We start from the raw sequence: 20,984 nt of genomic DNA, 5'->3' as shown, positions 1-20,984 counted from the left end.
AAGGAAAAACGCAAATTGCGTCTTGCTGAGACTTGCCGATTGTGTTTCCACGTTTTAATTCTCAGCGTTTCCATTTAACGCGCTAATCAGACGATCGTAAAATATACGAGATGCATAATATTTTAGCGATAGCAATAAAGAGACAAATCCTCAAGCGTATCAAACGTACTCCCATGACGTAATATCACGACTGAGAATGCAAAACGTGACAGTGGCAAAAAGTAATATCGAAAAACAGAGACTGGCTACGACCTCGACATTGCACACGCGACATTGCTTCTTGATTTTATCCAAACATGTGAGTGTAGTTGATAATCAAGAGACGACGCGAAACGAAGTAAGCAAGCAAGTAAGCGCGACTAATCGTTGCCATTGCAGTCGGTTGCAGTAAAGCACGCGCAGTGATAGCTGGCACGATGTGAGATATGTATTGCCCGCGCATTTGTAGATGCCTGTGTCGGATGTCGAACAGGACGTCGAACAGCGGCGTTATTAATTAAAGAAGGGGAACTACATTGTCACTGATTATCGAGTACATCTACCGGTGGTAGGAGTTGCGTGTCCGCCACGCGAATACAAAGTAACATACATATTTATTTTATTTTTAGTTTTACTCTTTTATTTTTACTTTCGTTCTATTTTTATTTTTATTTTGCCACTTTTACTTTATTTCTTCATCGCTGGAAACAGATATTTCAAATATTGATATATAATTTTCTCTGATTATATAAAGTCCGATTACAGACTATAAATATTCCTCCCTCAAAGACTTCCTCCAGAATTAGATAAAATTTGAAAATAAGTAAAGAAAATTTTGAATAGATTTTATCTCAACTCTTTACCAGTCGTATGTTCATTCTCAGACATTATAGCACTCATTAAGACACTTTCTGCGTCAGGCGCAAAAAGGATATCGCAACAATTGAAAAGACAAAAGGCGATAACATTTCTTCATTTTAAACACGGATTTATTTAGCTAGTGTATACACGCGGTATTGTTGATGATAAAGAAATAATTTCAATCAATAAGTTCAACCGTGTCTGAAGGAATCGACCGTAAAAGTCCCGGTTGACTGAAATACACAATATGTGCACACGGCTCGTAATATGTTAATTTCCTATAATGAGTTACATGTAGCATAAACGCTGGGAAAATCAGAGATGATCTTAAACAACGGGTGATTAATCACTCCTCGCTGTCCATGTACGCGTATATACACTTACGAGTTACATCACACTGGCCGTGTGTGTCATCTAAGTATAGAGAATATGAGCGCACCGCGCTAATACCGCAGTTGAAGCACGTGAGCCAACAAACGGTTGGGTTTTCCTGATCGACGCCAAATTTTGCCGTTCGGCCATAGTCGCGCTCGCGCGGGATGAATCACTGAAGACGCCAAAAGGTTCCCCGTTGGTTCTGTGTACGGATTCATACTGTGCGGCACATTTCGTAATAGCGACGCCTGATTCAAGCTCCATTTGTCGCGCTGGCGCTGGAGCGAGTCATTGTCTTTTTCTCGCTGCTTTTTGCGGCGTGATTCATTTTCAATAGATAAATTCTCGACGACAGGTAGAAGGGAATTCACGCTTTAAGGGGACTGGAGGGTCAGATGAAACTGAAAAATCGTGGTTGTTTTTGATAATAATTTTGTGATGAACTGAATACATGTGGAAGAATGCAGATTTTACATATATTTGTTCATATGTTATAACACATGAAGAGTAGAAAAGTTGTGTTTTTAAACAAATATTCATATAAATATACGTCCACTTAAATTTTAAACGTGCTTTTCTCGAAATTTTCAACTGTTCAACTTTTTGCAGTGATTTCTTCGAAACTGAGCTTCGTATCGATTTGAAATTTTAAAGCGATAATATTTGTTCATGTGGCTGTCAGATGAGCCATGGACAACTCCGTCAAAATATTTCATTTCGAGATATTAATTTCTTTTATTGTAAAAGAACTGAAAAATTTGAATTTTTTCCTAATAATAGCTTACCGTTTTGTTAATTTCGTTCGATTTTTTTTCTGTGGCTCATCGGATAATGATAAGCCTCCTCAAGATTTCTAGCTAAAATTCGCTCTGATCGGACCACCGAGAGCCGAGATATTACTGCAAAAACGATAACTTGAAAAAAAAAGGAGAGTATATTTCAGCTATATATATCGTACATTTATACGAATATTTGTTAATAAATAAAATTTTTCTACTCTTCATATTTTGTATAACTATACCTAAAATTTTCATTCTTGCACATTTATTCAGTTCGTCACAAAATATTATCAAAAACAAACACGATTTTTCAGCAATCTGACCCTCCAATCCCCTTAATTTTTCACATACCACCAAGATCCACCGGGCTCAATTTTTGAGTTTTCTTTCTCGTGAGCAGTTCTACACGCTTGTAAGAATTGATATTTCATTCTCTCTTAGAAATCTTTTCCAAAGAACGAAGCAAAAATTTACTTTCTGTTTTAATGAAAGAAATCAATCTTTTAATCTCTCACTATTACCGCATAGTACACCGAGGGCTAATGACGTCAACAGGTGAGTTTAAAATAAAAATGTCGTTTACTTTGCAACAACCTCGGCCACGTCACGGGGATTCCCCGGTTGGCTAGAATGCGATGGAAATCTCTCTCGCGGATATATTACAATTCGAATAAAATACGATTAGGAAGAGAGCCGCGTGTTTGGATTGACGATGATATTAAGTAGTTCGTTAGCGTCGGTCTGGTAATTACGATGATGGAGACGGACATAACAAACTATTATCGCCGAGTGGAAATCAGACGCGCGCGCATTACGTACGCGAACATCAGTGCGTCTTCTTGATTGGTAACGCACACAAGGCCGCCTGCCGGCTATCCTCGCAGATAATTCTTCTTCCGGCATTATTTCGATCGGTATTATTCCAGCTGATTCTACGTAATAATTCCCGATGAATTTCTTCTTACTGACGCGCGACAATCCCGAATGTGTAAATAAGAGCCGCGGCGACATGACGTGTGGGATTTGACACGTACCGAGAAGTCCGCAGTTAAAGCACCGCCGGAGAGAATACAAAAGTGCGGCTCGAGCTCAACCGGATGTAACGGATGCGCCGATGTTTCGCAAAGCCGCGAGATTTCGACGAGAGAGAGCTTCGCGATTTCTGGGCGTTATCTGGGCTTCACGGCTAGCCCGTTAGTCCGAACGATGGTTAGAGGCCAGTCGTTGAACCTGACCTTGAAGAACCGGAACGATACTGGTTTCGCAAGAGGCTTCGCTCAAAAATAGAGTCTATGGGAAGCAGTCTCGGTGCTCGGTTAAATTAATTATCGGTTGTCGCCGATTGCGATGGATCAACTGAACGATCGATTGACTGACCGCTTAACATCGTTATCGCTCACCGCAATGGACTCAGCGTCGGCTTGTTATAGAAGAAGACCTCGCCGTGATCATCAAGGTAACTTTCGACTTGCGTTATTTACGAAATGCGCTTCCGCGAAACACTTACAAAATCGTTCTTTCGTGTGGCATCGACTGTAACGAGGATCTATAACTTATGCCGTTAGGCAACAACGACATCTTCGACATTTGGCCTTGGTGCTAAGCTGAATCGAGCGTGCAGGAAAACCGTTCTCTTTTCTTTGACGTGTATCTTCAAGCGTCGAGTTTTTATCCGGAAAAAGAGCAAAGTGGCCAAAGCCGCAGTTCCGCCTTTCGTACACAATCAATGCTTTTCTCTTTATTTTTCCTTGTTTTTTAAGTAAGTACTTTTACTGATGTTCATGGCAAAGCAGATTCGCTTCATGCCCCGAAGTTCTTTATTCAACAAAACAAACGTGACCTTAATTATTTATAATTAATTCTATAATTTTATGTAGCTAATTGTAATATATTTCTGGGAAAAGCCCGACTTGTTTTATCTTCTTCCTTTCACCTTTCATGTGTTGTGTTCTTTTGCAGTTTAACCTTACGCACACTTCGCGTTACTTTCCTTGACCTGATATAGGTTCTCGCCAACAGGAATTACCAGATTCGCGCGCCAGAACGAGAGAGTACCTCGAGGACCATGAGGTGCGGTTTTCGTTTCTCTTCTCGCTCGTTCGAGTCATCAGCCATGTCGTTACCGCCATGCGTTCATTGGTTTTCCCCTGCATACCGATAGATTTTTTCTCGTCGCGTCTCGCACAGGTGCTTTGATAGGGATTATTAAACGCGGTTTTCTCACGGAGATCATAGAATAACATAGAATGAATAAAAAGGGAAGCACACGGGAGAACTACGTCTCAATTACATGCTAATCGCTCTGCTCTGAGTGTGTGCCATTGCGATTTCTTTCTTTTAAGATAGATGCAGATGTGTGTGTAGGTGTAGGTATACGTGTGTGTGTGTGTGTGTGTGTGTGTGTATACGTGTGCATGTGTGAAACGTAGGTGAAACGTTAAAAATGCAAAGACGGCGCTTGTACGGACGTGTGTATTTACGTACGTTGCTTGCGGTCACTTATGTTAATTTGTTTGCGAGGAAACGGAGAAGCGAGAGAGACGAGAGACGCATGATGGTTCTTCTTTCGTTCAGCGTTGACTCGTGTACGTAAGCGTCACAAAGCGAATTTTTGCACGATTTTGCGCGTCTCGCGCGCTCTCGAAATACTTCCCACACAAAACCGGACCGAATCTTATGAGATAATCTTATGAGATTAGCGCATACATATTCTTCGATCAATGTGAAATTCTGTGATTAATGCATCAAGATGTATCAATTACGTCCGTATTTCTTTTTAATTTCTATTGCACTTCTCTTCTATCCTGTGTCTACTTCTAATTGAATTTTTTTCTCATTTCAATTGAGTAGTGACTATGCAATATCGCGTTAAATATAAATTAATCATTTATATGACCGCAACTTTTTCCTAACCACACTTATTAAGCCATAAATTTACTCCGTTATAATTCTCATAAATTCATGATACTCTTTGAGTTGCAAATTTTCATGGAAATGGCCACAAGAATTATAAATAAACGCACGCTCCTCGCGATGCAATATTGCTTTCGTTAATTTCGCCCACACGCGTTTCACGAGATCATAGTCGCGGTATTTGCGAAAAATGCAGTCTGCGAAAAATTCAAGCTTCGTATTTTCCGCGCGGTTTCAAACACCCTTCGAATTTCCAATAAGATCTTCCTCTAATAAGATCATCCGCTCACGATTACAAATTGTCACAGTCATCGATATAAAAAGGTACAGCTATTCAATGAAATCCACGTGTACGCGAACGCATCGTCAACTGCTTAAAGTGCAAATGACGCCGCTATATCGTCGCGACTGTTTGGGAATCAATATTTTTCTTCTATTGAATTTATTATAGCTTATGTAAGAGCTGGGAATAATGTGCCGGTGAGTCTTTAATTTACCAGAAATACCGCTTAATGCCGCAGACTCCATCGCTGGGAGAATGTTACCTTGTTTTGCATAAAATACAGATAAACCCGAACGCGTTTGTATGTTTCCGTTGATTTTTATTTTGCTGTTAATTTATTATTTACGCGACTTGGCGGTATTATATATTATAAACGTACGCGCGTAAAAATACGTACATGATAATGCCAAGAGCGATAACGATGCAACGGCGGAATAATAGTTAACAGTATATGTGCGGCACGAGACATTATTCATAGTGAGATATTTCTTTAAGTAAAAACTCCTCTTTGGACAAAGTCGAAATCGTAAAAATCGAATCCATATGCATGCGAAAGAATTAATGAAGGATTTGTGAGAAAGGTAGCTTTGTGAGTCACACGACTTACATCGGAATATCTTTTCTCTCTCAATTAAAGTCCCAACTCACACACAACGTATGTTCTGTTCCAAACAATTCGCGAAAAGAGCCTCGTTTATGACAGATCGCAGGTATATGAAATCCCCCATCGCGAGATTAAGCAGAAATTCCTGGTGAATACGCAGATCGCGTTTAAACCACTAATCGAATCGGCGAAGAGGGATACCCCAGGATGGAAGAAGCGTAAAACGCTTCGTCGAAATGAGAGAACCTTGATGACCGAGTCCGCTCGTGCGGCGGCAGAACTATTGTCGTTCGCTCGGAATCTCATTCTTACGGATTCTGAAAGGCCGACGTTGAAAACACATTAATGCAATTAACGCGAAAATGTCCGGCTTCCAAAATACAATGTTTCACGGGCTCGTCGACGTCGATCTCGCGGAGGAGAACGAGGTATCCTGAACGGAAACGCAGAGGAATCGCGATGCCGACGAGCGCGACGAGAGACGGAGAGCGAGAAAGAGCGAGCGAGCGAGAGAGAGGGAGAGAGAGAGAGAGACGGTCAATTATTAGCCGACGTAAAATCCACGCGTGTGTCGTATATAAGATGTTGTCTCGTCGAAGAGCTTCAGTCGCTCTTGACTCTCCGACCATCGAAACATCGGTGAGACAAGGAAAATAAAAGGACACCTTGTGTGTGACAGAGGAATCAGTTTATCGTAACAAGTGTGAAAGGCCACACCATGAAGTTGTTGGAGTGTTTGGTGCCGGTGGTGGTGCTGCTGTTAATTAGGGACTCCAGCGCAAGACCTGGTGAGTTTCCAGAAATCCCGTTCCTCTTTGTCTCGCAGCAATTCGAGTGTCTCTAACGCCTAGTAGAGCTTTCTCGATATTTGTGTACACGACAGTCTGACAGGTTTGAATTGAACACGCGCAGAATTGACGCAGTTTTTGCATATGTTGGAGCTTTTGAGACCCGGCAACCGTCGTAATTTAAACGTTTATTTAACCGCTTATGATTTAGGAAAGAAAAAAATAAAATTTTCTAACGATCTTGATCGCGAACGATTATCTGTGCTGCAAGCTCGAAAAAGAATGTGCATGGCTCCCTAATACAATTAACAACTCTCTTCAAGCGTTATTCTTCTGGTGGTATCTTTAAAAGTGCCAACGTAATCGGAGATACTAAAATTTTTACGAACCAGACGCTCGTCATCAAAAATAAAAAATGGACAAACTTGTCTCCGACGTTTGATTTTGAGCGCAAAGCCGCAACACGAGAATCTTAATACAGTATTAACAGCGATATAGATGGAAAACTAACTAACTAACTAACTAAGTCGCAAATTAACGCAGGACATGGCTTAAACGATATAATTGGCAAATATCTGAAGATTTGATCGGTATATTTTGTATATTCGTACGAAGGTATACTAGGCGATTTAGCTGCAACCGGCGTTGGTATATTGAATCCTTTGGGACTCTTCAAGCCTAAGGGATACGAGAACTCGGATAGCTATGCTAGTAGCAACGCTCAATCTCTAGCAGCCGGTTTGCATCTAGGACCGATCGCTTTCGGCGGCGGCTTGTCCTCGGCGTCGGCCTCATCGTCGGCGAACGCCGCCGGCGGCGGTTCAGCCTCGGCCTTGGCGAAGGCGGATGCTCAAGCCTACGGATATGACGGATACGGCGGCTCCAACGCGAACGCACAAGCCTCCGCGAACGCTAACGCGCAAGGTATATATACATTCGTGTCTGATTCACAGAAATGAGAATTCGATCATACGTGATCTTCATCGTGATCTTCATTTTCATCTCTTCTCGAGCGTCCTTCGATTTTCCCATTATTCCTCCTCCACAAGCATTTTAATATCTTGAATTAATTTCCTCAGCATTCATTTTAAGCACCTATACGGTCCCGTTGATCTCGTGACCAATCATTTCCTGTATTCCATAAGGATTCGATTATACGCGATCTTTATTAGACGAAATTTTAATTTCCTCTTCAGTTTAATCTCATTCTCCTATCTTTTCTCCCCCCTACCCTGTACCCTGTAACCTACCCTGATCGTTGATAATTTAAGCATCATCGAACTCGTTATCGATAATTTCTCGCACACCATATTAATTTATTCTCAACAACGTTCTCGTATTACACCCGCACGTACATGAAATTCACCCTCTCCCAAGTGATCACCATTGGAATGTTAACGAGCTACACACTTTCAACATAGGTTCCTCAGGTGCTTATCCCGGCGGCTATGACGGTTATCAGCCAGGTTACGGAAGTTATGGTTCTCAGTCCAACGCAAACGCGAACGCCGATGCGAACGCTAACGCCGCAGGCAACATCGGAGGCGCTCTTACTGGTCCCTCTTACTATCCTCATTCGATACCCTCTCGACCCAAGGCCGTCGGCGACGCCAACGCCAACGCCAACGCTCAAGCGGCCGCGAACGCGGCCGCGGCCGCGAACGGCGGTGCGAACACGATCCCCGTTCGTTACCCGGGTGCCACTTATCCCGGGGCAGGTCAAATAGAGGTCATTCCCATCACGGTCCAACAACCTCGACCAATGCCGCCGATGTATAATAGACCTCACACCTATCCGATCCCCCATGGCCGTCCTTCCTCACCTCCTCAGGACGACGTGATACCGATAATCGTAGTCGAAGAAGTACCCGCGACACCTAAATATCGTCCACATCACCGCCGCCGGCCGCATTACCATCACCATAAATCGAAGCAAGAACCGATCGAAGTCATCGTCATCGAGGAGCCGGCGTCTGGTCAAGGTGATGCTTCACGATCGATTGTCAGCCCCCGATTGTCATCGTCATGTGTCACGAGTGGATCGGATTCTAATCCCATTGCATTCTCACCGAGAGAACTCCACGGCTATGTGGTTTTCGTGTTCGGGCGAACGCGAAATATCTCTTGGCTGGCATAATCGTGTTTAATTGATTGTTCGACGCTTCTCGTACACGTCTCGCCACGTGTCTTAGCGTGCGCGCGCACGCGGCGATTACTGAAGCGTGACAACTGAAGTGATAATCGCTTTTGGAACTTGGAAATTCGTATGGCTTCGTTGTACTCCCTTTCGTGCAAGCAATGCGTGTAACGCACGAATTTCACCTATGCACTCGTCTTGATCATGGCACTTCGCACGCACTTTTTCATCGCGTCAAACCGCGACCCGTCCGACCGCGATCGAAGATACGTGAAAGATATGGGGAAAGGTATCCCGTATGTGTGTGTTGCATCTCGATCGACCCGAGACTCGGGTGAGGCGAATTGCACTGTGTGTGTTTCGTAACCAGCACTCCTTCATAGCACGTCGTCCCCGTCGCCAAACGGCAAGCGAGGAACGAACACAACGGATAATGCACCTGTCTTTCCCGCTTTCCTCATCTTAATCGAATTGAAGAAACACGAAAACGAAGAATCGGACGCTAAACGTTTCAGCTGAGACTGAGAGCGTGAGCCCTGTGATTTTCGTACACACCCACCATACGTGCTAATTCACACAGCCTTTCATGTACAGCATCTCGGCATGTTTCTGTGTCGTCTCATTCATAACGTTGTCAATGTATTATCAATCGCACCAACACCGGCTCTCGAAACGGTTCAAACAAGCATTTTGCGATAAAGTTCGCAACACAGCCGATTGTCCGATGAGAGTCTTTGCCGTAGAAAAGCCCCAGAAAGGGACTGTCTCACTGGACATACGCTACCTTCCGAATTACACCCAACAAAGTGTTCGAACAGTTTTCAGAGCCAATGGACGTAACAACTAAGAGAGAACTAACGACCGATATTTTTCACAGCCGGCAGCTACGGAAACGGCATCACTCACGGAAACTACCCCCAACGACCTCACGGAGGCGGCCACGGCAACCCCTTCTTATCGGGCGGAGCAGGCTCGAATGCGAACGCCAACGCTAACGCCAACGCTGACGCCAACGCTAACGCTCAAGGAGGCAGAGGAAGATATCCGCACAGCGGTGGTTACCCGGTGGACTCATCAGGCATCACCCCGATCGGCGATCACAACCTTTTTCTAAATGGCGGCGGACACTCGGGTGGCAACGCTAACGCTGGAGCCTCTGCCAACGCTAATGCTAACGCTAACGCTAACGCCGGAGCCGGCGGACAAGGACCGATAGGCGCGCACAATCCGTTCCTCCAGGGCGGCATGTTCCAAGGTCATACGGGGACACCGGGAGTTAACGTCCACGTTCTCAACGACAAACCCAAGGGAATTCCCACCACCTATCCGGGACAATATCCGGATTCTTTCGGAGGCTCGACGGGATCTAACGCCGGCGCGAACGCCAACGCCGGTGCCGGTGCCGGAGGATACGGCGGACCGATTAAGGAAGCCCCGGCACCCGGAGGATATGGCGACGGGGCTCTCGGCGGTTATGGAGGCTCTTCCGGAACAGGCGGCGGGTCCGGTCCGAACTACGGAGGTGGACTCGGAAGTGGTTCGGCGGGTGCCAACGCGGGCGCGAACGCTAACGCTAACGCTGGAGCCACTGGCGGAAGTGGCCATGTAATCGGGGGCTCCGGAGGTCACGGAGGTCAAGGCGGCTACGACGGAGGCTCGTTCGGCGGTCAGGGTACTGGCGGGTCAGGTACCGGAGGCTACGGCAACAACGGTGGAGGTTTCGGCGGCGGTTCGGCCGGTGCGAACGCTGGCGCGAACGCTAACGCTAATGCTGGAGCCACTGGCGGAAGTGGCCATGTTATCGGAGGCTCCGGAGGTCACGGAGGTCAAGGCGGCTACGACGGAGGCTCGTTCGGCGGTCAGGGTACTGGCGGGTCAGGCACCGGAGGCTACGGCAACAACGGTGGAGGTTTCGGCGGCGGTTCGGCCGGTGCGAACGCTGGCGCGAACGCTAACGCTAACGCTGGTGCAACTGGCGGAAGTGGCCATATTATCGGAGGCTCCGGGGGTCACGGAGGTCAAGGCGGCTACGACGGAGGCTCGTTCGGCGGTCAGGGTACTGGCGAGTTAGGCACCGGAGGTTACGGCAACAACGGTGGAGGTTTCGGCGGCGGGTCGGCCGGTGCGAACGCTGGCGCGAACGCTAACGCGAACGCTAACGCTAATGCTGGAGCCACTGGCGGAAGTGGAGGATCCGACGGTGGTCACGGAGGATTCGGCGGCGGCGGCGGCGGTGGCGGTTCCTTCGGTCAAGGAAACAGCGGATTCGGACAAGGAGGTTCGCCCGGTATTATTCACGGCGGGAACGGAGGCGCGAGTGCCAACGCTGACGCAAGCGCTAACGCCAACGCCAACGCTGGCGGCTCCGGCGGAGCCGGAGGATACGGGGGATACGGAGGTGGCGTGAAAGGATCGGGCGCAGGATTAGGACACGGCGGATCATTCGGAGGTATATACGTGTTCTACACGTAAACCTGACCGCACTTGCGTTGTGTGCTCATTGGATTCATCCGCAAGAACCCACTCAAATTAACTTCGAATTAACAGCCCGACAATCAGGAGCCCGATCACAAGGTGTTGGAACCTGACACAAGCCCGCATCATCGTCATCCCGCTCGCAAACTGGTCCCAACCAGCACGAATCATCTCCGCGATCGATCAATCGCTCGCGTTATCGCCATTCTTACGTAACCCACCCACCCACGTCGACGTTCGTCTTCATCGTACACGTAACGTCCAATTACATGTAAATATCCGCGTGCCGATCGATCGTCGGAACGCGCTTTTCCTCGTAATCCCCCGACGCATCATTAATCCCGCACACCGCACCAGAGGTGGGTGTCATTCTAAACCGTAAACATCATCGTCGATTAACACCGAGTTCACCAGGCTCGACGATTCAACACCACCGTGAAACGTGTCCATCTCCCTCCACTCGCACCCAAGTTGCATGCGCCGCCGGATGACCGGACTCGGCACCGTCGAACGTCGAAGGGGCCGAAGGACTATTCACCGCCACTTGGAGGATCCGATGGGCGGCACGTTCATTTCATAAGCGAGATACACTCTCCTGCGTCTTTGTCCCGACCTTCATCGTAATCGAGCTATTCGTGTTCCATTTCGCAGGCCTGAACGCCGAGGACAAGACGACAGCGACGTCCATGGCGGAGGCCCTCGCGTCCGGACTGATCGTAATTAAATGATTGCCTATTCCCTGCCGCAGGCTCAAACGCCAACGCTCAAGCGTCCTCGTCGTCGAACGCGATCGCGTCCGGAGGTGGCGGTGGCTTGTCCAAAGTCATCTCCGACGCCTCGTCTAGCGCGTCTTCCAACGGCGGATCGGCATCGGCGAACAGCTCCAGCAAGGCGTCCGCACAGAACCACGGGGGATCAGGATCGGCGAGCGCAAACGCGAACGCGAACGCGTCAGCAGTTGGACTGGGCTCGAAGAGCTCGGCGTCGAGCCAAGCGTCGGCCAGCGTCGACACCAGGGACATGTTGATCTTCAGCTAATCGATAATCTTGTGATACCGTAGCGGACCGGCGAGCTTCTCCAAGGGAATGCCCTCGCGCGCTCAATAGCGACTTAATACTCCGTTTTGCGTCTTTCGCTGTTCCGCGAGCACGGTCGTCGGTACGAGCACGACGCGGGTGTTCTGTTCTTGTGACTTGAACCATCCTCGACGAGAGTCAGCGGGAAGCGTGTCGCGCAGTGCGTCGCGTTCGTGGAACGTTCGAATTTATAATCGCGAGTTATAGACGCGAACGTGCGCTCACGAGAATCCGAATAATTTGCGAACAACTGGGACTCTTTTTTAACGGATTGACTCGAAGCGGAAATGATTGTCAGACCAGGAGAACAAGCTCTCGCTCGTATTCGTACCGCGAATCAAGTCGGAGGCAGATCGAATCTTGGCTGGTATTTCACGACTTTTCGTGCTCGACTAAGATTAAAGTACTTAAGACGAACGCTTTTCATTGGATGTAAGTGGAAAATATAATGCATACACACACACACATACACACACACAGACGAAATCTTTTCGATTGAACAGTTCAATAGGCCGGTCGCCGATGACCTCGCATCCGCCTCTGACTATATCACTCTTATACTCATGCGTTCTACGATGATCGGTGTGATTTTTATAATATACGCCGATTTGTACATTTTTCCTCTAAGCGGGTAACATAGTGCAGTATTTAGAGGAACGCTTTTAAGACGCCTTAATTTAATACTCTGTGTCTCTCTCTCTATATATACCTATGTATGATATATTTATAAGCGTATTTTTAGATTATATACTACCGTGTGATTTCGATGCGACGTCGAAGCTGTGCAGATCGCCTCTCTTGAACTCTGAATCTGTGATTCGCACGAGACGCGTCACAATGTTTTAACGTATATATATATATATATATATATATATATATATATATATATATATATACAATAATATAGCGATAATAAAAGTAATACAAATTGTACGACACGTGCAGATCTGATCGATCAAACTTGAAACCCGACCCAGACGACTATCGTCTATTCGCTTTTGCTAATTTGCGGCTTTGCCTCGTGCGATGCATTAAGATAAAAAAAGAAAGAATGTCGCTTCGATCATTGCTTCAGATCTCGAGGGATAAGTGCGATCTCTGTTGTGCCACTCGTAAGAATAATTGCTGAGAACCGGGAGAGTGTTCTTCATATTTACCACCTTGCGAAAGAGAAGAGAGTCGCGACGATTAGTGTCGGTGGTATTTTTTCTCCCACTCTCTGTCTCTCTTTCTGTCTCTCTACCTCAAGCTCTCTTTGTCTCTATTCTCACGACGTCAGACGTCTCTCGTGTATCGAAAACAACAGGGATAAAAACTCGTCGGACTTGTTCCGCGAGAGCGCGAACAAGAAGAACGGAAGAGAGAATCGCGAAGAGACGCGGAGAGAGAAATGAAGAAGTGAGATACGCCGACGCTGCTGTAGGAGGATCATCGATCGATCCACTCGTTCGCGACGTCCGTGCGATCCCGCGACTCCTCACGCGAATCTCGCGATTAATGCGTGATTACTGATAATCGTTTTTTTTTTTCTCTTTTACATCGCACCTAAGTCATTTATTCAGCGGTATTTGCGGAATTATCGTTGATTGTCACGCGTTATCGCGCGAAAATACGCATGAAAATATACATGTATTTCCCGTATGTTTTTTTTTTTTCTCGTCTCTGTCTTTTCCTCATCCATTCTTATGTAATATATTATTGCGCGACGTGTGTGAACACGCATATGTAAGAGTTCAATAAAGTTTGTGATTTTTTTTTTCGATAGAACCGCGTCTGCGTTTTAACAAGCTGCCTGGTCTTCGTGCCTTATTCTTACAGAGGGCGATTGACATTATGAATCTTAAGTAACTTGATGTAATTAATGATTTATGATAATATATAATGTCCGTGAAACATGAAGACACAATTTTCATTGGAACGTGATAAAAGAGAAATGATAAAAAAAGTAAGCGCGAAGACGTAATCAGTCGTGCGTGCAACGCTGATCACGTTTACCATGTTTAATTTATTATGCGCTGTGCATAATAAATTTTGAGCTTGTTTTGAGCTCATCGGCTTGGTTTTTCCATACGCGTCTAACAGTGTTTTACACGGTTTAGAGACGTTCGATTTTGCTCAATCATTTAATTAAAACAGAGATAAGGGAAATAATTCCATTCTTAAAGAGTTTTATAAATATTTATATGCTAACTTTAGAGCTCATGATTTTTAGACACGTGTACGATGAGCATGCTGCCCCTAGCGAATGAATGGAAAGGTAAACGACCTCGGGGCCAAAGCGCCTATTGTGCAATTCGACAAAAGACGAGAGCCCTTCCGCTTTCTTTTTATCGTAAAAATTACACGTCGAGCATTCGCATTGATAATCTCGCGTATAAATAAACCAAGGTACCTCGTAACATTTTTCTTACGTATCTTTCGCTAGTACTGATGAATAATTAAAATTGCGAGAGTATGCTGCTCACCTTTGGAGATGATAAAAATTATATAAAAGTATAATCTCGCCGCACAGTTTCCTGCAACGGACGTTTAGAGATATTATCATTCTTAAGCGATTTTTAAATACTACTTGCGCACCTTGAATCAGCGTGGAAACAAATAATAATAACTATTATTATCATCTTTCCCGATTACCGTCGAATAAATTTCCTTCAGCGATTTCGTATACCTTACTTAGCTCGCGAGTATTATTAAACGTAATTGTAAAAAGAACCTATCCTTTCCCTTCAACACGTAGAATTTTCTTGGCGTTAATAACAAATTGTACGGCATTGTAGGAATGTATATTTTCTTCAGGCTAAAAATAAAGACTTCGTGATACAAGATATCGTTGTTATTGAGTTGTGTAATAATTAATTTCGGATTTCTCACGAAAAATGAGACGATTGTATTTTATGTTGCAATGAAATTTTATGAGACAACGCGTGCGCTATTCCGATCTTGTGCAATTTATCGCGTATATTGTTTCATAAAATTATAACGACATAAAAATATAAACGTTTTATTATATCTGCAAAATCCGAAAGTACATATGACATAACTCAATATTAATATGGTACAATATTAATATAGGATAATATTAATATAGTATAATATAGAGGAAAGAATGGTTTTCAATTTTGAGATTATTTCTCCTAAAAGACTGAGAAACCTGTGTGAATATTCGGCGGAAGAGCAGCCTTGCAAGCAGTCACGCGTTACTTTAGAACGAACGTTCGAAATCACATTGAGGTCTATTCACATCGGAATCTCGCCAGTGTGCACACGTATGTTTATCTCCGGTCTACTTCCGGTCGTCCCTGAAACGGAAGGTCGTCCACTCTCTGAGGACCATCCTAACATTCTTAGTTACCGACGTTACGGCATTACGGTGCCTTCCTTGAATTTCGATAGTGAAGGGATTTCCTATAAAAGCGCACGAAACGTAAGATCAGCTCCGAATCGTTTTTCAGACGTTCGACAAGTAACAGCGACACGTCACCGTTCCACGATGAGGAAAGATCTACTTTTAATTACATTGCTGAGCGTAATCTCTCTGAGAGAAATTTTCGGGAAACCGACGGAACTCGCAACAAGTCCAGATACGTTGGATCCCGCTGCTGTGGCTGCGAAAGACTCGTCGGAAACAGGTCGGTACCCGTGAATAATAACAATTTCATCGATATTATCAAGACATTATCCGAAACTCCTCACGAATGTCCGAAAGATTAGTTGTATCGCTAGAAGAAAGTGTTTTATTTACCTTAAGCAAAGTCAATGATTAATTGATTCACTGACTAATTTTAAATAACGAACCATCGAATTACGACTTACTGTTAATTGCAATTAGCTAGAATTAAGTGTGGATTTTTAATCCGTGAGAGGATCACAGCGTTGATAATTGATAATTCAGTTTCGTTATTATTCCGATATTAGTGCACGATCCTCCCAGAAAATAAACTTACTTCTTTTCTAGACACCACGCGGGAGCAAAGGTCGCCACTGTTCGGTTTATCAGGCGATTATGACGACTATTCCGATTACGACGATGGTTTGCGTCATTATCATTTCGGACACAAAAGAAAACTTCATAAACCGCACAAGCCTTTCGGTCTTATCGGAGGATACGGATGTCGCGGTTACGGCTGCGGAGGGTACGTATAAGATATCGCTTGTTTCAACAAATAAAACGACCACGAAAAATTCTTACATGCGATCACGGTATTATCATTGCATCTTTCTTGACAAGATTGGCACTCTTAGATGTTCGATCTACCTCGTTGAAGACACCTGTTGAAGAAAATGAACAATCGATTTCTTCATTTGACAAGTGAAAAATTTTTTAAGAACGATAATTCAACGCTAACATTTTGCGGAACTTTTTGGGAATTCTTTCCCGGTGAGAGAGAAGCACGCGAGAGAAATATAACTGTTCGCATTTCGCTTCCTCCCCAAATCACGCAGGTACGGCGGCGGCCACTACCACGGCGGGCAAGGAGGTTCCTTCGCAACAGCATCGGCGGGATCAGTAGGCGGAGGCGGAGGTCCTTACGGAGGACACAGCCAAGCGAACGCGCAGAGCGCGAGCTTCAACTTCGGCCCGTACTCGGCCACGTTCAGCGTCGCTCAGTCCTCGTCAGGACGCGGAAGATACTAAACTTCCGCAGAAGTGAGCATCCTCCACTTAGACTTTCGTTTCCTTCGCATTTAAGTCAATACGCGAAAAATATTCGCGCAAGAACGCGTTCCGCCAAGAACAACGGTGATTTATCACCGTTTACGAGCCAGAGGAGCCTACTTAACGACCCATCGACAGGCAAAATATTCACCGGCGCGCTATTTTACGGCCGCGCTTCCTTTTAAAGGAGATCAAAATTCAAGGATGCTGTCCGTAACGTCCGCGACGCGAGGCTAACACAGCCGCCCACGAAATCGCGGCCGGGCTCGCTCGAGGCGAAAGGTCATCGAACCCGGGCCCGGGCGGGTCGGCTCCGGGAATCCGCGATTCGCATTATATTGCCGCGAGATCTCGCCGGATACCCTCTCTCTCTCTCTCTCTCTCTCTCTCTCCCTCTCTCTCCCTCTCTCTCTCTCTCTCTCTCTCTTTCTCTCCTCCCTCTGACTCCTCCGTTGTCCGCGCGCTGACCGATCGCGGAGGAAACGGGCCCGAAACATCTGTCCGGCGCAGAGCGGCGCAGAGCGGAGCGGAGCGGACCGACGGCGGGACCGAACGCGCGCTGCTTGAAGACGCAACAATCTCCTGCCGCAGCACCGGGTACACGGGCGTATTTCACTTTCGCTCGGGTGTACATACGCGAGCGCGAGCGTGAGCGGCGATTACAGGCGCGCGCGTCGTGTGTGTGGGACCTGCCCGGAAAGAAGCCCCGCGCGCGAATCGGCGAGCGAGCGAGCGAGCGAGAGGGAGAGGGAGGGAGATGGATAGAGAGAGAGAGAGAGAGAGAGAGAGAGAGAGAGAGAGGACCATGCATTCGCGGCATTGTGCCATTGAAGGCGAGGCGCGGCCCTTTCGGGCTACGTGTGAAAAAGAATGAACAAAGGGGAAATGAATCTTCTTGGTTCTCAGGCGATCGGCAGACGGCCAGACAGACGGATTAACTCGTTTTAAAGGGACGCCAGACGCCATATTGTTGTTTTGGGCCCCGTAGGTACGACGACGCGACGGCGACGAGGACGACGACGTTCTCTTCTCTCCATCTCTGCCGGTCTACTCTCTTTCGCGCGCGCGCGCGCGGCAAGCGTCGAACCGGTCTGTTTTCATCTCGAGAGATGCACCTACACGCGAATCGGAGTGTCGATTATGCACACACTTGCGACGCTTGGACATGCAGTAAATGGCCATTGTTCGTCCGGAGGCAGTCAGAGGGGTGCCGTCTCGCGAGGCTCCGGCGAGCGAGTTTTAAATCAGGTCGTTCCAGATTGCCGACGTAGAAAATGCGCATGGCGAAATCGATTACAATTTTTTAGTCCCTTGTGTCTCCTCCCCCCTCCACCGTGGTGGCGGACCCTCACCAGCCCTCGGGTCGCTGTGTGTTTGCACATCGGGGTTACTTCGCTGCGACTTTTAAATCTTCTTACGGTGACCGTCCGACGAAATCGCGTCTCTGGAATTAGCGTCAAGTGATCCGCCATCCCGCGCATCGCGGATCACTTGACGCTACCGTAAGTAACCGTAAGTAACGATAAGTGTTTCGCGAGTTACATCGTAAAGTAAGCGCCGGAAGCCGCTCGATTCCGACCGTCGTCGACCATTTGTATTTTTCATTCGTCCTTTGCGTAACTGCGTTTTCATTAGCCTTACGCTATTATCAGTAGACAATGATACGCCCGTCTCGCTCGTAATTCGAGTAGACGTATGCAATTTGCGCGGCGATCCACGCAGATTCTCGCCACGCGCCACGCAATCGTTAAGCAATGGCTGCGGGATTGCCGCGGGATTATTTCTTTTCATTAAAACATGACTCATCCGGGCTCGAAGTAGGGAATGAAGGAGCAGGCGCGCCGCAGGATGCAACTACCGTTGCGACTTGAATTACGGGTAAATTCGTGCGACTGTTTTGCCACCGCAAGAGAGAGAGAGAGAGAGAGAGAGAGAGAGAGAGAGAGAGAGAGAGAGAGAGAGATCAACGTCGGCGAACGAGATTCCTCATTCTCTACGGCGCATCTACTATTATCTACTCATTTAACATTGTTATCGTTCCTTTATTACATTTACATTATATTTGCATTATATTTGCATTAATCGGTTTGACACGATCACGCCAGTGGAAGCGAACGACGCGATAACGAGCAACTCTGTCTGTTTCTCCCGCAGGTCCCAGCAAGCTACGCGGATTCACCCCGAAAAACGTCCCTAATTTATTTCATCGTCATCGGGCCCCGCGCCATCAACGTGGGCCCATTGTTTACAAACATTCTACGTCACTAGACGCAAGCAAATAAGCCTAACCGCGTGCGCGTCAAAGCAGGACGAGCCGCCACCCCCTTGCCTCCTGAGAGATTTCCTGAGAGAGCAAGTTTCCTTTGTCCGCATGCCAGCCACCAGATGTTCCTGAAAATAAAACCGACAAAATATCGCGAGGTAGCGCCGTGCGATTCGCGTGCGAGCGACAAGGACCGAGGACAAACCCGACAAGAGAGCGACAAGGATGAAGAGAGGGATCGAGGAACGACGAGGAGGAGGAGGAGGAGGAGGAGGAGGTCGACGACGACGACGATGATGACGACGACCACGATGAAGAGGAGAGGAGGAGGAGGAGGAAAAGAAGAAGAAGAGATGAGGCCGCGAGACGGAGGGTAAAGCTGGATAAACGTCATAAAGGGATAGGAAGCCAAAAGGAGGAGGGCCCTGTAAAGAGCGAAGGGCCTGAAATCGAGATTCGAAAAGCCCCGTGCAATGACCGGCCGATCCTTCGCACACGCGATCCTCGCTGGATCCTTCGATTCACGATACTCTGCTCGTTCCTCCTCTCTTTCTCTCTCCCTTCCCCTTGCTCTCTTTCTTTCGAAGAGGACGCACCTCCAGAAGGAGCGGTGCCCTGTCGAGGACGAACGCATAGGATGTGCTCGTCGATGAGCGTCGCCGGCCTATTTATAGCGAAAGAGAGACTTTCTCATTCTAATCTTATAATTTAGTTAATTATTTAGATGTATCGCGGAGTGATTTGTAAGAGGAAAGAATGATTCCCGAGGAGAACAAACGGAACGGGAGTTTATGTAAATTTGCTTATGTAAGCCGATGGATCAGAGTTACTCGTGTAGCCGACGTGTTCGCTGAGAAAGCGAATTCTTTTGCCCGTGCCATTTGCATAAAACGCTTGTAAAAGGGCAAGTAAGTGTCCCGCCGAACGGAGTTCGCACGATTCGAGTCTTTGTTTAATTACATGTAATGCCAATAATAAATCACCGCGATTGCGCTTCTCATGTGCGTTCTCGCGAGTTTGCACATCCGCCGTATTCTCATTATCCGTTGCATTTCTTCGTGACGAAACAATCGCGATGGGAACGCTCAGCCATAGCGGCGGCCAGAAGCTCGAGGAGACGCTCGAGGAATTACTTTAATTCTGAGAAATTACGCTCGCTCGTTAAGTTTCTGCTTTGATGTTAACTGCTGCTTACCAGACGAGCTACCCTGTTATTTTGCAAAGCACGAAGCACCGTTCGACGCGTGTTATCCTTCGCGCCGCGAGATCGTCCGGAGATGCACAAAGACCGTGGCAAAGAGTCCGTGAGAGAAGGAGGGGGGTGGAGAAAGGAAGGGGGAGGGAGAAAGAGAGAGAAAGGGAAAGAAAGAGAGAGAGAGAGAGAGAGAGAGAGAGAGAAGGAGTCCAATTCTCTTTTCGCCAGGAGAGTATTGTACGACGAAAGTGAAGCTAGCGAAAACTATTCGTTAACTCCATTCGACTCGTCGTCGTTAACGTCACGTCCCCATCCCCCGAGCTAACGAGCCGATCGTACAATTCGTCTTGCCGATTTATGAAAGAAAGACAAGCCTGGGGTATCGTCGCGGTCGAGCTCTTCTCTCGGATAAGATCCCCCCCGACAATCCCGAATCACACGGCGACATCCATCCCGAGGATGCGACACTCGAAACGCGTCAAAGAGGCTCGTTAAAGGTCCGTCCTGTCGTTAACCATTGTTTAGCCGCTCCTGGGCACCTACGGCCCTGCCAGCCGGTAAACCAGTCCCTCTGTCTGAGCAAAAAGAGCGATAAAGA

At 46.9% G+C, this 20,984-nt stretch overlaps 2 protein-coding genes across 5 annotated transcripts; both read left to right on the top strand.

Annotated features, from left to right (window-relative positions):
* The first annotated feature begins 6,351 nt into the window (after positions 1-6,351).
* LOC105191243 (uncharacterized PE-PGRS family protein PE_PGRS54) lies at positions 6,352-15,096 on the top strand. 4 transcript variants are annotated; one of them, XM_011154505.3, is made up of 5 exons: positions 6,352-6,582; positions 7,198-7,506; positions 8,004-8,564; positions 9,597-11,168; positions 11,846-12,135. In XM_011154505.3, exons 1-5 carry the CDS (start codon positions 6,513-6,515, stop codon positions 11,920-11,922), a joined length of 2,589 nt encoding a protein of 862 aa, XP_011152807.2. In that variant the 5' UTR covers positions 6,352-6,512; the 3' UTR covers positions 11,923-12,135. The 4 variants fall into 4 exon arrangements, with proteins under 4 accessions (XP_011152807.2, XP_011152806.2, XP_011152805.2 ...); XM_011154504.3 differs by having other exon boundaries at positions 6,369-6,582; positions 7,333-7,506; positions 11,943-15,096; XM_011154503.3 differs by having other exon boundaries at positions 6,369-6,582; positions 11,943-15,096.
* A 601-nt stretch (positions 15,097-15,697) lies between these two features.
* LOC105191242 (ATP-dependent RNA helicase A) lies at positions 15,698-20,536 on the top strand. Its single transcript, XM_011154502.2, has 4 exons — positions 15,698-15,900; positions 16,227-16,404; positions 16,715-16,919; positions 19,083-20,536. The coding sequence occupies exons 1-3, from the start codon at positions 15,762-15,764 to the stop codon at positions 16,905-16,907; spliced, it is 510 nt and encodes a 169-aa protein (XP_011152804.1). The 5' UTR covers positions 15,698-15,761; the 3' UTR covers positions 16,908-16,919; positions 19,083-20,536.
* The last annotated feature ends 448 nt before the right edge of the window (positions 20,537-20,984 follow it).

Source organism: Harpegnathos saltator, unplaced genomic scaffold (genome assembly GCF_003227715.2).
Source record: "Harpegnathos saltator strain DR-91 unplaced genomic scaffold, Hsal_v8.6 scaffold235, whole genome shotgun sequence".
NCBI classification, from domain to species: domain Eukaryota; kingdom Metazoa; phylum Arthropoda; class Insecta; order Hymenoptera; family Formicidae; genus Harpegnathos; species Harpegnathos saltator.
Note: the sequence above shows the minus strand (reverse complement) of the source record. Positions and strands in the feature narration are given on the sequence as shown.

Coding starts and splice junctions, on each gene's coding strand:
- LOC105191243 (XM_011154503.3), top strand. CDS start 6,513: ATGAAGTTGTTGGAGTGTTTGGTGCCGGTGGTGGTGCTGCTGTTAATT. Junction 7,507..8,003: donor CGCGAACGCTAACGCGCAAG/GTATATATACAT, acceptor CTTTCAACATAG/GTTCCTCAGGTGCTTATCCC. Junction 11,169..11,942: donor ACACGGCGGATCATTCGGAG/GTATATACGTGT, acceptor TCCCTGCCGCAG/GCTCAAACGCCAACGCTCAA.
- LOC105191242 (XM_011154502.2), top strand. CDS start 15,762: ATGAGGAAAGATCTACTTTTAATTACATTGCTGAGCGTAATCTCTCTG. Junction 15,901..16,226: donor GAAAGACTCGTCGGAAACAG/GTCGGTACCCGT, acceptor CTTCTTTTCTAG/ACACCACGCGGGAGCAAAGG. Junction 16,405..16,714: donor CGCGGTTACGGCTGCGGAGG/GTACGTATAAGA, acceptor CAAATCACGCAG/GTACGGCGGCGGCCACTACC.